The 17670-nt window shown below is 40.1% G+C and overlaps 1 protein-coding gene across 1 annotated transcript in view; it reads left to right on the top strand.

Moving 5' to 3' along the window:
- sorcs3a (sortilin related VPS10 domain containing receptor 3a) overlaps positions 1–17670 on the top strand; it is a 197485-nt gene that overhangs the window by 134295 nt on the left and 45520 nt on the right. The window contains exons 5-7 of the mRNA XM_061225390.1: positions 6682–6755; positions 14788–14852; positions 15551–15669. Coding sequence (XP_061081374.1) covers positions 6682–6755; positions 14788–14852; positions 15551–15669 — 258 coding nt within the window. The remainder of the gene's footprint in view (positions 1–6681; positions 6756–14787; positions 14853–15550; positions 15670–17670) is intronic.

Consider the following 17670-nt stretch of genomic DNA (forward strand, 5'->3'; position numbering starts at 1 on the left):
ATGCGTGGTTATTTGTGTTAATGTCAACTTCCTGTCAGCTTCGACCAGTCTGGCCCTCCTCCTCTGACCACTCATTTCTCCCTGCAGAACTGCTGCTCACTAGATGTTTTTTGTTTTTCGTACCATTCTCTGAAAACATTAGAGACAGTTGTGTTTGAAAATCACAGGTGATCAGCAGTTTCTAAGATACTCAAACCACCCTCTCTGGCACCAATATCATTCCACGGTCAAAGTCACTTAAATCACGTTTCTTCCCCATTCTGATATTTGGTCTGAACAACAGCTTAACCTTTTGACCTGTCTGCTTGCATTTATGGGTATGTTTGCACAAGTTGCTGCCACATGATAGCCTGTTAAATATTTGCTACCACATAACACATGTTAATAAAAACAAATAAATAAATAAATCTGCATATTTAAGAAGGAATTTACTTCCAGCCAGCATGGATCATGTTTTAATAGGCCAGCAGAATTCATTAACGTTCTATGCGAATGTGGGTTGCCATAGGATCACTGCTCTCACAGGGGACAGTGTCGCATTTTGGAGTTCAGTCAGCTCAGAATGAGAACGCAATGGAGATGCCTGCACTTGGTACCGTACTACAGATTATACAGGTATGACCAAGGCAGAAATGAGAACAAGCATCTTAAAGGAACAATGCATTTTACCACATGAAATGTAGCCTGGAATACACTAGCTTTATTCATACCTTTGCATGCCATGAAATTGTCATTGTTGTATTGTATTATGAGTATTTAGTATGGCTTAATGAGGGTTTATACAAGTATCGGTTTTATTTACACCGGTATTTATTACTGTATGTGTAGCGTTGCATTCCCACAGCACTGTCAGTCAACTTTGATGAAGAAAAATAGCATTTGCTTTTACTGTATTTTCTTCACAAGCCCAAATATTTAATAAATCTAGGTCATTGTCCCAGCTTTTTGTACATTCATAGCCATGGTGACGGTCTGTATATTTCCTCTATTATCTATTATCCTCTTTGGAAAATGTGTCACCTTTTTATGTCTCTCTCATACTATAAATTGCAGAGTACATAAATGAAAGCCATGTTGAGTGTGGAGAATAATCTCTTGGTTAGCATTTGCGCTTAAATTTATTTGATAACTGGCTGACGATTTGGGCTGTGAGAGGACTTAACAGATTGTGAGGTTGAATCAAGCAATTTCAGTTCAGCCATTGAATGAAATCACTGGCAAAAAGCTAAGGCTCTTTAAAGGCATTCAGAGCATCAGTGACTCATTACATGCACTTGGTGGTCCCGCTCATTGTGATGATTTCTTTGCTTGAATCTGCTAGAGAAAAAATATTTTAATAGGGCACATCTGAGAATCACAACAGATTCAGGCAAATCATGTAAGTAAATGGACCTTTTATTCCCAGATAACCAAATGGTTCACCTTCCAGATGGCGTATTTGCATAGATTTTTACCATGGCTTCTCTCAATAGAATTGTCAACAGCGCACTCTTCCAGTCCAGTAAATCTAAGAATACATTTGACTTTTTTTTTTTTTTTTCTCCAGCTACTACACTCTCTGCAGAACGATTTGTTAGCAATACATAAACACATAACCAATGCATTTAGAGCTTCATTAGTGCTAATAAAAAAAAGTAAATCACTGTTTTGGTTTGGGACACAAAGAATACAACGCAATGTTGCAAATTATATTACTGTAATTCCAAGGGCCGTAATTCTTATTTTAGTCTCATTTCAGTTGATTTAATCTCTATTTTTTTTTTTTTTTTTTTTTTTTTTTTTTTTTTTACTGTTCACTGCTGGGACTCTGCTGATATGCAGTACATATGCACTGGGAGGCTGGGACTGACTTTAGTGCAGATGGAAATGCTGTTCTCTTTTCTACATTTTCCACTCCAGTGGTTTTGGGATGGAACCTGGAGCATTTGTGTAAGCTACCCCTTTCATACCTACGAGTAATAAATATTACATCCAATGTTGTTTTCTAATCTCCGATAACTGTGTTTGCATGCATGTGTGTGTGTGTGTGTGTGTGTGTGTGTTAAGGGGAGTGGGTGGGTGTGTGTGTGTGTGTGCATGTGTATGCGTATGTAAGAGAGGGAGAGTGTGCGTGAGTGTGTGTGTGTGTGTGTTTTTTTTTAGGGGAGTGTGTGTGAGTGTGTCTGTGTGTGCTGTGTGTGTATGTGGGTGTGTGACAGAGGGAGAGTGTGTGTGTCTGTGTTAAGGGGAGTGTGTGTGTATGTTTGTATTTGTGTCTATATGTGTGTATGTGTATGTGTGTTAAGGGGAGTGTGTGTTTGTGTGTTAAGCACAGTGTGTGTGTGTGTGTGTGTGTGTGTTAAGCAGAGTGTGTGTGAGTGTGTGTGAGTGTGTCTCTGTTTGTGCATATGTGAAACACTCGTAGGATTTCCTGTCTGAAGGAGTATAAGGCGCAGGGCTGGTCCTCCAGTGATTGCAGGGCAGCTCCCACTAGCTGTGCATTGAATGTACTTTTCTCTGACTCTGTTGAATTGAGAGATACCGTTCAGAGCAGTGATTGGTGCTTGAGCTCACAGCTGGGACACCCCATGCCTCAGAAGAATAGGCCTTACCGGGAGAGGTCCCGCACCAACCCGCGTTTTAATGGCTTCTTTTAAATATGACGAATGAGTGAGGAAACATTCTGGGCGGCTGTGGTTTAGGAGCTTTGGCTGGACTCCAGACTGAGAGGCACCTGCTTTGTGCCGCTGAGAATGGTGTCCTGCTGGAAAAATGTACTTTAACCCGACTCAAGAGTCCGTTTTTTATTTCTTAATTTTTTATTCTAAGTGATCTACGCAAAATTCCATTGCTTTCTATTACCAGCAGTGAGTTACATCAGCATTAGAACATTCAGTTATGAACATCTCACACAGTCACTCCGGGAAATAGATAAAAGTTTTATATGAGAGTGGGCTACATGAGAATAGGCTACATCCAGTGCTTGAAGTGATTATTTTTTAGTGTTCAGTTCATGTGTATGGTGTTTAAAATAGCAATATGGATGAATCACTTATGGGTGGATGACCATATTATCCCATCCCAGTCCTATTGTATTGCTAGTCGTTGAAGTTAGTCCATTTCTTTAATAGCTAGTGTATTTTTCTTACCGCCAATATTATACGAGTTCATAAAGTGTATGTATATTGCCGACCATTAATCTTCTCTTAACAAATATGAATCTCACCTTTGGGATGGCTATAGAACATAAGATTCCACAGAACAGACAGAGTACTGTGCAGTGGGTTTAAAACACACAGAAAAACAACAGGTCCACTTAACAGGAAGATATAAATGGGTATGTTTACACATTGTTTCATACAAGCCAGCGGAAAACCCACACTCATTTCTCAGAATGCAGAATGGTTTTTAATCAAAACTACATAATCACGTTTTCTTTTGTCTGGAATTATTCTTGTGAAAACAGAACTGAAGTGGGCATGTATACATGTGTATAATTTAAAAAAATCTGACAGATAAGTTATAAGTTCTGTGAAATTACTGAGCTTGACTGGGTTGCTGACTCCTGCTTTCGGACTAAAATAACAGTGTTCTGTAATGCACGCAGCAGGGAGTGCCACTATGACCTCATTAATCAATATAATGGAGAATAAACACTGGCGTAATTAATTGCGAGCGCACACATGCAGTAAATAAACACAATCAGTACGCTGACATTATACCATGTGTGTACATGTAATTCCTCTGCTTCCCTGTGCCCTGGGGGATTATGTGGTTGAGGTGTGTGTCTATCATGTTACTGTACGTGGGGTTTGCATCTCGGCCTCAGTAGCCGTTTTGGTGAAATGGAAAACCATAATTTGTGCTTGTTATTTTCCGTACTTCAGCTGGGACTGGTTGTACCACTCCACATCTCAGTTTTTTAATGGAATGTGTGATGAAATCATTTGAGTGTTATATTGTTGGGTTGCATATCAAATCCCACAATGCAGGTGCCCTGCGATTCATTGTGGCGGGTGTGGATTATCAGCGTAGAACAAAAAGACGAGAGAAAGCTTCCATTGTGTGAGACATTTTATATTGTGTAAGATCCAACATGCTGTGTGTAAAAGTGTTCCTTCTGGGGTGGTTGAGTTGGCGCATTGGAATAAAACATTGTTTTCACCACAGTTTAATTCCAAATGTGCGTGTAATCCCTCATGGGAAGATGGCTGATGAAAGCATGGTTATTTGCGGGGAAACATATGCTTATGCCCAGGCGTGATAATATATACATACGGCATGCTTTCCCATATGTTGATTTGTCAGTTGATGCTGTTTTTATGTGATAAATTCAATTAATTTGTTTCCTAAATGCTGGGAGTGTAGTGGTTAAGGTACATGAAAGATTGGACCCACAAGATTGGTGGTTCAATCCCCAGTGTAGCAAATCTGCACAAATGTTGGGCCCTTACCCTCTAATTCCTCCAGGGGGGATTGTCCCGTGTTTAGTATAATCAACTGTAAGTCGCTTTGGATACAAGTGTCTGCTAAATAACATGTAATGTAATGCAATGCACAGGGGGTAGTTATGAATCCCTCATTTTCCCCATACAGATTGAAGTCCTTTAATGAGGGTGGTTGTGAACTGACTGACAGCCTTCCTTTAAGTTTGGACATCATTCTTCTCTTTCAGAAATCATGTCTGTTTTTTCATTTTCATGCTGCTGATTGAATTTGCAACCTACATTAATCTCTGACATGTCTGTCTTATATGAATCATATTAATATCTGTCTTTTAATTATGTGCATTGGTAAAAATTGTCAAATTCACCTCAACATAACACACGCAGTGTTGCCCTATCTCCCTGTGTCCTGACAGTTTTTCAAAAACATCTAGTTTGTTGCTTAGCAACATTTAATCACAAGAAGGGAAGCAGGAAAAGGAGCAGTGTGCGTAATTTTACTGAAAGGCAGGTTTAATTGGGAACGGAAATGCAAGTATTCACATCTGTGGAGGTGTTTGAATTTAATAACCATGCTATTTCTCAAAGGTAAGGGGGAATCGTGGCAATTGGGCAATAGCGAAGACTAAAAATGCAGTACCTCCATTAACATCATTATGTGTGGTGGGGCTTCAGTCAGTTTATGTGAGATTGCTCCAGCATAGAGTCCTGAACTCATGTGCTGGACTTGGCTGCTCCCTGGTCTTTCACAGAGTGAGGTTTGACACTGGCAGTCTTTTCCCGTCAACACGGCCGATAGGACGGCTTTGTCATATAAGCGATGATTTCAGTCGATAACCGTGCCTGTTATTGAACGAAAACATGCACTCTCCATCAAACGATTCTGTACCAATTAGTTTACTCCGCTTATTTTTCAAAACAACTGAAAAGTGCTTTTGAATCCATAGTGGTTGGCAGGGCAACGTGAACAGTTACCCTTAATTAAAATTATTTTGGCGAATCGATAAAATTCATCCTCTTCCAGATCTCCAGCAGTACATTCTGTTTACATGAGTTCATGGTGCTGCAATGAAAAACCTAATTGCAATCAGTGCTTAGGTGGTTGTTCCATGGCTTAAGGTGACTGTGCTGTTATAATACAATTTCAGCCATTAGGCATGGTTTAGGTGCCATTAAAAATATGATTAATGAGTTTGGGAACAGATGGGGCATACCCAGTAATAAAAGAAAACATCATTGAACTTATCACACTACTTAAATAATTTTTCAAAAACCTACTGTTCTAATTGATTAATGCAAAAATGAATACAATTAATGGAACACGTGTCGATTGAACTGTGTTTCAGCAGCTATCAGATTTTATAATGCTCCTAATTGTCTGTTTTTACATGCAAATGTCACTTCTCCATGTTTAATTCAGTTTCAATTAAACCTTGCCTTGAAAGCATTGAAAGCAATTCATCTAAAAAGCGGTCTTCTCCCTTTAGATATTATTGCCCTAGAATGCGTCTGGAAACATGTACATAGCCCCAGAGCAGAAGATGTCTTCAGACACATTTTGAAAGCCTTAAATGATGGCCTACAACACTCATTTCCTTTCATTTAAAAGAGTGGAAAACAACATTTGCCTAAGAGGTGTAAAGCAAAGTCATTTAATGAAGACTGCTGTGTCTGACAAGCAGGTCACCGCAGGAAGGGAACTCACACGAGCTCGTAACAGTATGTTCTCCCAATTTCCCTGTCCAACCTTGCCATCAGACATAATTTGTTCATTTGATGGACTTGAACAGAATGGATATACTTGATGGCCACTGACAGGCCATGAATGATAAAAACGGAAGGATGGTAGCGTCTTTTGTCCTGAACCTTTTTGAAACTTTTTTGACAATTTGACAATTTCTGCATTAGCCCAGATTTAAATAGATCTCACTTATGAAAGAGGTTCTAAATCTTAATGTGACATTCAGTCATAATAAAGGTTTATATCCGCTCATTACAGACTCATTTTAGTATTTTAGTAGCTATACCCTGGTAAGGTCAGACATGTTCTTGTCATTTAAATCTCTTTTCAAGTTGTAGACTATTGTCAAGGTAAATTGTCGTTTCGTTTGTCTCAATTGCTCATTGGTGATAGAAAACAGTTTATATGCCTAAATAATGGCAGTTTAACCCATTACCATTATGTACAGTATGCTCTGAATGTGTTTTTAATTTCTGCTGAAAGTATACTAATATTTTTCCCTTTTCTCTTCCACAGCTGTACAGCTCGATGGACTTTGGAAGAAAATGGCAGTTTGTCCATGAAAATGTGACTCCAAACAGATTTTACTGGTATGTCACGCAGGCCTATTTTACTTGCTTATTCTCAGTAATTGCTGCAGTGCTTTGAAATAAGTGACTCATCATCACGCTCAAATGATAATTTATGCTGTCTAGACTATCAATAAAAATTAATTCACACTGAGTTGGTGATCTGTTCCCCAACATTTGGCACAAAACATTTTAAATTGCTTATAAACAATTCTTGCTCAACTCATTTTTAAATGTTAGGAACTCAGATTTAAAAATGTAATGCCGTTTAATTCACCACCTCTCATATAACCAGAAAGTGTGCACGGCAGATGCACATTTACAGCCTAATTCTGTCGTCTGTGTAAAGTACTGCCTTCTAAGAAAGTTCTGAGTAGAAGCTGGTAGTGTTTGGCCCAGGTACTGTACATTTTCAGTGTTCATTAAATTAAATGGGGACTGTATGTTAAGGTGTACTCTGTAAGAGTTACTATAACACTGAACATTTTACTGTGGGCAATTTCAGTCAGGAATTCTTGAAAATTATTTGAAAATGGTGAAATGTAACATCAAAAATCTAAAGAAAACAAACAAAAAAGCATGCCAATCCCCTAATGTATGGAACTTGTGAACTTCTACATTTAGCATGTATTTATATGTGTAACACACTCCCATAATGTAAGCGTTTGACTTTTGAAAGCAAAGCAAAGTGCAAAGCAAAGTAAAAGGTTGTCAGAGGATGGCGAAATAAGGACCTGAAAATCCAGACAGGAAGTACAAATTTGTTTGTGTAAGTTGTCTGCTTGTCACAGTTCAGGGTTTTGCTGTGCAAAAAAGGTATTAAACAGCCAATCAATTAAAAGCAGCACCAGGTTGAAACCTGGGAGCCTTGTTGAGCATGACAGACATGAAAAGGGTAAATGAAACTCCTTTGGAAGCAGATAGCTCTCATGGGACCTGACTCAAATCATATGATTTATTTTTTCCTATTTCACATCTTTCACAGTGTCTTGGTTTATCTAAAGTTTTGCTAAAATCATTTTTTTTCCTGGTTGCCTGCTGAGGTCTGTCATGCTATTGATGATTAAAAAATATCAGTTTATGTATTTTGAAGTTTGTAAAGCAAATTTGGTGCTTATGGTGGTTTTGGTATCACACTTATAAAAGCACACGTAATGCATTATGCATTACACAAGCACAAGATTTCACATCCAGGAGCACGCAACATACTGTAGCAGGCACAGCTTGATTCAAAGGTTCATTTAAATAGAAATGTATTCATACAAAAAAGCTACAAAGCAGCTAGTTCAAGTGCTAAAATACACCGATTTGGGAGCCTTGTGGAAGTTTGTACAGAAGTGCAAAGTGCTCTCCAAAAGTGGAGAGAGCGTTTCACATGCAGAGCTTTGAAGAAAATTAAGAATTGTCAATGATGCTGTTCTGAAGGGAATCATCCTGTCTGGCAGTGGATATTTTTAAGTGCTCTGTGAGTAAGATTTATTTGAAGAAGGAAAGAGAAATGGTGAAAAGCGAGGCCTTGGTACTCTGTAAACACTCATAAGTGCCTGCTCGTAATCATCGCTGGTCATTCAGTGGTCAAATTATTCCCCCGGCATTTTCTGAGTGAGGCGCGGCAGGATTGCCCGTCGTTTAGACTGTCCAGAGACGGGAATAAAACCAAGCTCATCTTCTCTTCATGCACTTATTTCTATTGTTCTGGAGAGCTATGCAACGCTATGGTACTTTCACTGTCATGCTGCTAATAGAGTAAATGTGTTCTGAGTGAATTATGGTTGAAGTACAATCCATAACCCAGTGATCTTTAAAATGCTTGCTGTTTTATACATCGCTGCTACAAGCTCCTTGGTGATTGTTTCGTGCCATATGCCTCTGCAGTGATGCTTTATCTCTGTAATGTCAGTTAGGTACAGTCACCTGATTTATGTGCATCAAAAAATATGAATTGCAGAAAACCCACCATCTGTGGTAACTTTGGGATTGAGACCTGGAATGCCTTAAGGCCAGGATTATCAAATAACAAGATAACTTCTGGCTTTCCACCCTCCCTTTTCCTAGGAGTTAGGTGTGAGGACAGTTTGGCCAATCAGTTGCACTAATTGTTCAGTTAATTACCCTAGAGAAAGGAAGGGCAGGGTTGGATGTGCATTCGAGAGCCAAATTTGATGATTCCTGCTGGAATGGGGCTGCCCACAGTCTGCCATGGACTGATTAAAAAAAGCAGATGTTTTTAGCAATGAGGTGGAATAATTTAGGACAAAAATCAGTATCACTGGCCATGACTTTCTCCTGAATTTAAGATGAAAATATATTGTATCACTATTGTGCATTATGATTATGCTGTCATGAGTGTTGACCATCGGTGCTCAACAGATGAGCCATGTAATTTGGTCCTACGGTGGGACAATGCTAATACAGTGTCCTTTAGAGAAATCTTTAACAGTCACTGCAATGTTGGACCTGAATCAGCCAAATTAATGACCAGAAATGATACAAAACTGAGTGTTGATACATAGGGAGCGGTTCTCGTTTCTGTTGCTATCTTATATTCATTACATTTGGCCTTGTTTGAGATAATTTGTCGAGCTGGTCCTGCCTGCAGGCATTTGAATGGCCAGAGGAACTCTACACGTGCATTAAGGCGAGCGTAATCCCATTCTCTGATGGCACGTTCATCCCCCAGTTTACCGTCTGATTCAATTAGTGCAGAACCGCAGGACTGCTCCTTCGGTGCCTGTTAATTGGCTTGCAATTAGAGCACTTGGTAATCCCTGCCCCCTGATTCTCTATTCCTGAAAGTCCATCCAGGTATTTTGTTTTCAAGTCAGACTTTTATTATTATAATTAGTATTATTATTAATAGTAGTAGTAGTTGTAGTAGTAGTAGCAGTAGTAGTAATAGTAGTAGTGGCAGTACTAGTAGTAGTAGTAGTTTTAGTTGTAGCAGTAGTAGTAGTAGTAGTAGTAGTTTTAGTTGTAGCAGTAGTAGTAGTAGTAGTAGTGGCAGTAGTAGTAGTTTTAGTTGTAGCAGTAGTAGTAGTAGTAGTAGTAGTAGTAGTAGTTTTAGTTGTAGCAGTAGCAGTAGCAGTAGTAGTAGTGGTAGTACTACTACTAGTAGTAGTAAATTATACATTTATAACACATTGATGTTCTTGTCTTCACACTTTGGTGAATGCCTGGGTTGTTGAAAAGGCTTGGCTCATTATATACACAGTTGCTAGTTCTCCAGTAATTGAGGGACAGAAACCTGTTTGGGATCACGTCACCTCTTTGAAGTTGTTAAGGGCCGGCAAGATTTCCACTGTCAAACATTTTGGCACCTGCATAGATAAACAAGCTGGGCAATTTGGGTTTCAGTGCACATTCGCTAGCGTCTATCAATTAGCTTCAATGTCGCTCTCAGAAGGCATTCAAGGTCTGTGGATGGGGAATACTCTCTGGCCTTTGGTGAGGATGCAGCATCGATTGTAAACCCTTTCTAAGCTACAGGGACATGCGGTCTGAGAAACCTGGGCTGTTCTTAATCTCTTTGAGCATCCTAACTGACATTATGTAAATCAGACACTTTTTTCAACTTCAGGTAAAACTTTCAAAAAGATATCTTGAATGAACACTGACAGCCGGTAGCCTAAGCAGTTTTTTTGGATATGCTTTTCACATTCGAACCCAAACATTTAACACAATACAACAGAACAAGGGAGAGGCAAGATGGGTAGCCAGCACTTGATGATACTGTAAGCTGTTGTTTTGGTTGAGTGGGCTGTGGAGTGCATTGCCAACTACTCAGCCTTTTATTTTGTTTAGTATATAACTCATTTTCTGTAAAAGAAACAGCAGATTTTTGGAAAGGAGGATGAGAGTCTCCCTGGCCCTGGGAAGCTGCAGGGTGTGGCAGCTTTCCTTTCCATCTTAAAATCAATAAGCACTTCTGACCCAAGGAACCAGGTGAGCTCAGTGACCTGCGTAATCAAATATTTTAATTGACCAATTAATTGGCGAGAGGCAAAGCCGATTGAGATTCAATCAGCCGCGGCTTCTCGGGCTGGTCCTGTGTTCATCTTCGCCGAATGAAATGGCGTCACGCTCCCCTGCTGCCCAATTTAAATGTGCCCAGAGATGCACATTCCTGTCCTCTGGCTGACGCAAGCTCCCCTGTAGTACTGTGTGGCGTGTTGTGTGGAAAACAATCGCTGGTTTGCTGGCGAGTTTGTTGTGTCTTGTAAGACATTTTAATTGGACAGTATTGTTATGTATATGTGAGGCAGTGAGTGGCCAGCTCTGTGTGTCTGAATGCTGCTTTTTGTTTTTCCTCTGTTTGTGAGTTTCACTTCAGAGATGTGCGTTTTTTGTTTTTTTTTGCATTTACATGTTCTTTTTGTTTTTGGGTTTACACTAAAGATCAGGGCTTAGTCTGGACCACCTTGAGCGGGGTCAAGACCAAGTCCAAATAAGGTTAGGACCGCTAAGGACCATTTTGAATGAACAAGGGCATGCCCACCTATGGATGTCGTTTACAGATAATAATACGAATGCAAATATAAATTAAAATAATTATAGTAGCAAAGGGCGGCACGGATGGTGCAGTGGGTAACACTGCCGCCTCACAGCAAGGAGGTCCTGGGTACGAATCCCCGTTGGCCGGGACCTCTCTGTGTGGAGTTTGCATGTTCTCCCCGTGTCTGCGTGGGTTTCCTCCGGGTACTCCGGTTTCCTCCCACAGTCCAAAGACATGCAGGTCAGGCTGATTGGAGAGTCTAAATTGCCCGTATGAGTGTGTGAGTGAATGGTGTGTGTGCCCTGCGATGGACTGGCGACCTGTCCAGGGTGTATTCCTGCCTTTCGCCCAATGTATGCTGAGATAGGCTCCAGCCCCCCTGCGACCCTGTTCAGGATAAGCGGGTTAAGATAATGGATGGATGGATGGATAGTAGCAAAGGCAGCCGACCTCAGCCCAGACCAAATGAGATGGCGAGAACAATGGCAGAGACCCAGACACGTATACATACCAACGGGACCAAGGGGTGCAAGACAGTAGAAGATCTGCTTCAAAGCCACCGTATATTTATAGTGTGGCAGGAAGGCCAAAACATGAGCAATTACTATATTACTCTATTATAACTGGTTACCATTTTTCAACTAGGGTCAGGCAACAGTTGTTAAATTGAGTTGATGAGCTGTATCTTTTCAAAAATGATCCCTGAAAATCGATGGCAGAAAATCATTATGATTGCCATGTCTTTAGGCACCGTTTCAACTGTATGCTAAAATGTGAGTCCTAAAAAGCTGTCCTTTGGTGAGGAAGTTATTTATGGAACAGCTTGCCAGTATAACAGCCGATGATTAAATGAATTACTGAATTACTGCACATAATTAATATAAAATGTTCACCATAAAATAAAGCCTATGTGGTCAAATTGGACCCACATTCATAAATTCTCTTGCGGTATATAGAATATTGCAGTCTGAGGGTAATACATAATGTACAGTTGTGGGGGGAAATGGGTGTTGGTCTGGTGACTCTAAAATGTGTTAAGATATACTTGAATTCATAAGATGTCCCACAAGATAAATAGAATTATCACTGCACTGTGTTGTCTTTATTTTACCTTTATGTAACTAGGTAAGTTGTTGTAAACACTGTAAAAATGTTCTCTGTCATTATCCCTGCATTAATGTAGCTGCAAGTCCAGTAATTATAGCACTATATTTAAACAGTGTTCATTTTCACTTAGTTCACAACAATTTTAAGTTTGTGTAGGTGTAGAAAGGCATATCTATTCACACAAATAACACTGTGCAACTGGCAGGCAATGAGATCTGTCAGTTTCCTTTGTTGTCACATTGCATTATTTGATCTCTGCGCATACGATGTGTAAACACTCACTATATTTCCATAAATACTTTACAACAAACAAACGCGAACAATGATGCAAACGTGCACATCCCAGCGTTGGGTTAGATCTGTAATGCAGTGCGGTGGGGTGGGCCTCTCTGTTCTCATTGTGGGGTGTGTTCATCCCAGCGTTGGGTTAGATCTGTAATGCAGTGCGGTGGGGTGGCCTCTCTGTTCTCATTGTGGGGTGTGTTCATCCCAGCGTTGGGTTAGATCTGTAATGCAGTGCGGTGGGGTGGCCTCTCTGTTCTCATTGTGGGGTGTGTTCATCCCAGCGTTGGGTTAGATCTGTAATGCAGTGCAGTGGGGTGGCCTCTCTGTTCTCATTGGGGGGTGTGTTCATCCCAGCGTTGGGTTAGATCTGTAATGCAGTGCGGTGGGGTGGGCCTCTCTGTTCTCATTGTGGGGTGTGTTCATCCCGGCGTTGGGTTAGATCTGTAATGCAGTGCGGTGGGGTGGCCTCTCTGTTCTCATTGTGGGGTGTGTTCATCCCGGTGTTGGGTTGGATCTGTAATGCAGTGCGGTGGGGTGTCCTGTCTGTTCTTGTTCATTCTCATCAGATCTGCTCCTCAAAGCCTGTTCTTCTCTAGATGTGCGCGCTCATCACAGATGTGCTTCAGACTGCATTTTGGCTCATTGCTCCTGAGATGCTTTTGCCTGCCTAAGGCTGTGTCCAAAGTAACTGGCATAAATCTGCAGCTACTTCCAGCACAGAGCATAATCCTCAGTAATATGCTTGATCCATCCTCAGCTCTTTGCACAGACTAATCTGGCTAGGATGCTCAAACACAAGCCAGTGTCTGGAACCATCCGCTCACATGCAGTGTGTTCTCGAGATCCGAAACTCTGATTCCGGGATATAGCATTTTCAGGGAGCTATTAAATGGCATTCCGTGTCAGAGGAATTCCTGATATCATCTCCGCTAACACGGGATGACATTTCGCTGACAAGAGGCTGACATACAGTGCTAGTCAATAACTAGGTACACAAAGCCCACTGCAAAAGATAATTCATGTGTGTTGTGAACAGTTATGACCTGCAAGCAGGAAGTAATAGGGGAAACATGCAATTCAAATGTGATGCACATTTCCCCCCCTCAGAATAGATTTTTTTTCTATCTTTCATTTCAGAGCAAGGAAATAAGCACACTCTGAGTGAACTCTATGAATCCTCACAAAAAAGGGCCTCGTTCTCATGAAATAATGAGAGAGCGGTTCCGTAAAGGATATGGTGTACTGCTGGCATGCGCAGTATTCGCTCCGAGATGTGTTCCCACACACTGCTGCCTAAATAATGCACCTCACTTACAATACCCTGGGGCAGAGTAGGGGCTAGGATTTATATTTCCAGATCCTGGGGTTTGCAGGTTTGAAGAGATAATATTAAGGCCCTGCTGGGTTAATGCTGGGTAAATCGCTTTCTTGAATGACCCCATAAGCGGCCATTTAAAAAAAAAAATGAAGAGGGGTTTAAAGATGCGTATGCTTTTTAAGAGTTGCTGTAAGAAAAAGTACTGGGGGGGATTCCCCAACAACATGGCATGCACTTTTAATACTTTCTGAAGGTATTAAAATAGAAACTCTTTTTAATCGAAATCTTTACTTCTGGTTTGGGTTTTGCAGCATTAATATGCATAACATAATGCAGTGGTTCCCAACTCTGTTCCTGGATACCTACCATCCTGTAGGTTTTAACTTTAACCCTAATCTGTTTTACTATTTTGCAGCTTAACAAGATCTCTAGCTGTTGAATGGGGTGTGCTTTGTTGGGTTTGGTGTAAAAGCCTACAGGAACAGGATTGGTAACCACTGACACAAGGAGTCAGACAACTTTTTATAACTTAGCTCATACTGTACATTCCTGAAGATTCGGAATACAATAAGTGCAGGTTGATTTTCATTTATTGTAGTGTGGTACTTCAATAAGACAACCATCATTAGTTAGATTGTCTATTTATGTAAGTAATAAAATTTGGTAAAGGTGGTGAATTAATTGTGCATCTAAAAGTGGTGGGGATTGGGGCCAACAGCGACAACAGCAGCAATACATTATTGCCGTCTTTGTATGGACTGAAACCCCCCCCCAAAGTTGCCTCTGGCTGTGCGTGATAGTCCCTGGAGACCGTTTCTCTCCCTGCCTTTGCCCTCTCTCCTCTCTCTCAGGTCGATAATGGGGCTGGACAGGGAGGCAGACCTGGTGCACATGGAGCTCCACACCGCTGATGGACGTGAGTGGCTCTAATTCCCGGGCCGTGGAAAAAGCCTCTTCCTCCTCCAATTATATGGCGCTGGAAGCAGACTGAAATACATTCCTCCCTGGGTTTAATGCACATCCCCGGGGGCCTAGCCCTGGATTACTTCCCTGATAAATGCAGTGGCCAGTAGACTGCCTTTCCTTTCATCTCTCTTTTCTCTCACGCACTGGATGTTGGTGCCATAATTCTCAATACCACCAGACCGAGGTCTTCCATCGGCGTAGTCCTATTCTTAGTGATGTTCATCACTGAATATCAGTCCAGAATGCACGTTGAGGAAACATATGGCTTCTTTTCTAACCACTAATTAAAGAGATTTATCGAGGCTATGTAGAACACCTGTGAGCAAAAAAAATTATAAATAAAAGGGATGGCCTCTGGCCTCAGACGTTAACTTGTACTCAAAAGTGTGTCACTATTTCTTTCCCTTAAATTTTATTTTTTATTTTTAAGGTTGACATATGTATAGTATGTTAAGGTAAAAACTCAAAATTACATTGTTCTAGGTCTACAGTTTACAATTTAATTTCGAATGTATTGAGTAGTCTGACAAATATACAAACACATGAGTAAAACATACTGTAGCTGTTGTATTATTAGGTTTTAATATATAACATTTAAAATCATTTTTAAAATGAATACTTCAGGCATTTTCCCCTTGTTCCTGTTAGGTGCTCAGTATATAACATGCAAAGCTCAAGGATGCACGGAGTCGAGCAGAAATCACCCTTTCCCAGGATACATCGATACCAACTCCCTTGTGATTCAGGATAACTATGTGTTCATTCAGGTACGTGTTTTACCATACTGCGGTTGGCACAAGTACTTACTAACCACAAGTTTTTGGAGATGTGTGTTATGCCGTGCCGACTTTTAGCCTTTGTGTGACAGTTAATGTATTTGCGTATATGTGTATATATATAACAATGTAAAAATACTATTGGGCTTAACCTGACAGTGCAGACATTTTAAAACATCACAGTTACTATACTCACCTTTGCTGTACTCAAATGGCTGGGTCAGCGGCATATATGCAGGTCTTCTTTGCTTCTTTACTGAAAAAAGCAAAAGGGTTTGAACAGAACGTAGCTTTCCCTGACCCACTGTGTCTCCTCCCTTCCTGACAGATCAGTGTGGTAGTCTAGCTACCAAATGTGTCTTTCTCTTTTTGAAACCGCTGTAATGTTATTCTCAATGTGTCTTTTGTGGGTCTGTTTATTTAATTCAACCATGTTAGCAGGTTTCTAGCATTATTAACCTCCATTTCAACAAGGATAATATAAGCATTCATGCTTTCACTGGGAGGAATTCAACCTATTCCATGCACAAAGTAAAAGGTTAAGTTTTTAATCTCACAGTTTTGAATGTTTGAGTCCGGGTTATATTATGCTTTTTCATAGTTAAATGTATCAAATATTATTCATTTATATGTGTAAAGGAGAAAATAGAGTTTAATCCAGTTATATACTATTGTAGTTTTAACAATTTAATAAATGTTTTAACTAAATTCATTAGATGCCTATTGCAACTATGAATACCATGTCAGATGATCAAGAATGATCTAGGCTATGTATATGAGGTTCTTAGAATTCAGATTTGGTGATATCAATTTAATCATAATGTGTCCAGGAGAAAGTCTCATACTTACTCTATGCAATGAGTTATGAGTACAGCATGGCAGTGCAGTTTCCAATATTATTTTTACATTTTAAATATTTTACAAATATTTGCTCTGACACAAGTAGTAAATATATGACACAACGATTTCTATGAGGTCTACACTTTGAAAGCGTAATATTGTAGTTGTGGTGTGAGCTACTGAGAATGACCCAATTCTGGGTGAAATTAATCAACATCCTGGTCTTTCAAAGGCCCAACGATGTGACTGTCTGAACTCCCGACAATTTGAGACCTCCTCGTTCTTATCACATTATATCACAGCTGAAAGATTTTCATAAAGAAAATCAATCCTTCTAAATTTCTGAAGTTCAGCTGCCTCTGGTTACCATTGATTTTTTAAGTTCTGCACTGAACTGCAGTCTGTGACTGCTTCAGAAAACCTGCCATTAGCATATACATGACCCCCCACTATTTCCATCTCATTCAACAAAACTGTGGGAGCTGTTTTGATACAGCGAATAACAAGCCTTTTTGAAGTAAAGTTGATTCATGTTGTGCAAATTCAATGATGGGAATAATTAAATAAAATAAATTAAATGTGTCCCCACTATTAGTTTTTCCCACTTCAAGAATTGCTTTTGTGTTAAGTAGAGGGGCAAAAGAATGGATTTATTGCAATATGATTGGAAGAGACTGGTTTAAGCACTGCACAGGGATATGTGGTTCATTTTCTAACAACCTTGAAAGTGTTTTTTTTCTTTTTTTTTTTTCTTTCTTGGAAACTATATCAATAAGAATGTGTTTCTTCACACAATACTGGGCGTTGGTTGAGAGAGTTAAAGATTTCTCTCGACAAAGAATAATGAGGGTATTGACTGTCCTGCGAGACATTCTGCCTTATAGCCTCTGAGGAGACAGAATGGTAATAGTGCCAGATCTTCTGAATTTTGGCCAGGAGTCCCAGTCTCCAATAGACTTCTCCACAAATGGAAAGATAATTCCTTATGTTTCTCAATACAGAGCGCTCTGCATGCGGATGTTACCCGCGATAGCACAAGAACTATTGACTGTGAAATGGGATCACCAGAGGAGGTCTGATAATGTAATTATTATCACATCTGCACATCTGCAATGTGGAGGGTTTTCACAGAATTGCCAACTGGGGTCCCCT

The sequence above is a fragment of the Conger conger genome, chromosome 2 (genome assembly GCF_963514075.1).
Source record: "Conger conger chromosome 2, fConCon1.1, whole genome shotgun sequence".
Taxonomy (NCBI): domain Eukaryota; kingdom Metazoa; phylum Chordata; class Actinopteri; order Anguilliformes; family Congridae; genus Conger; species Conger conger.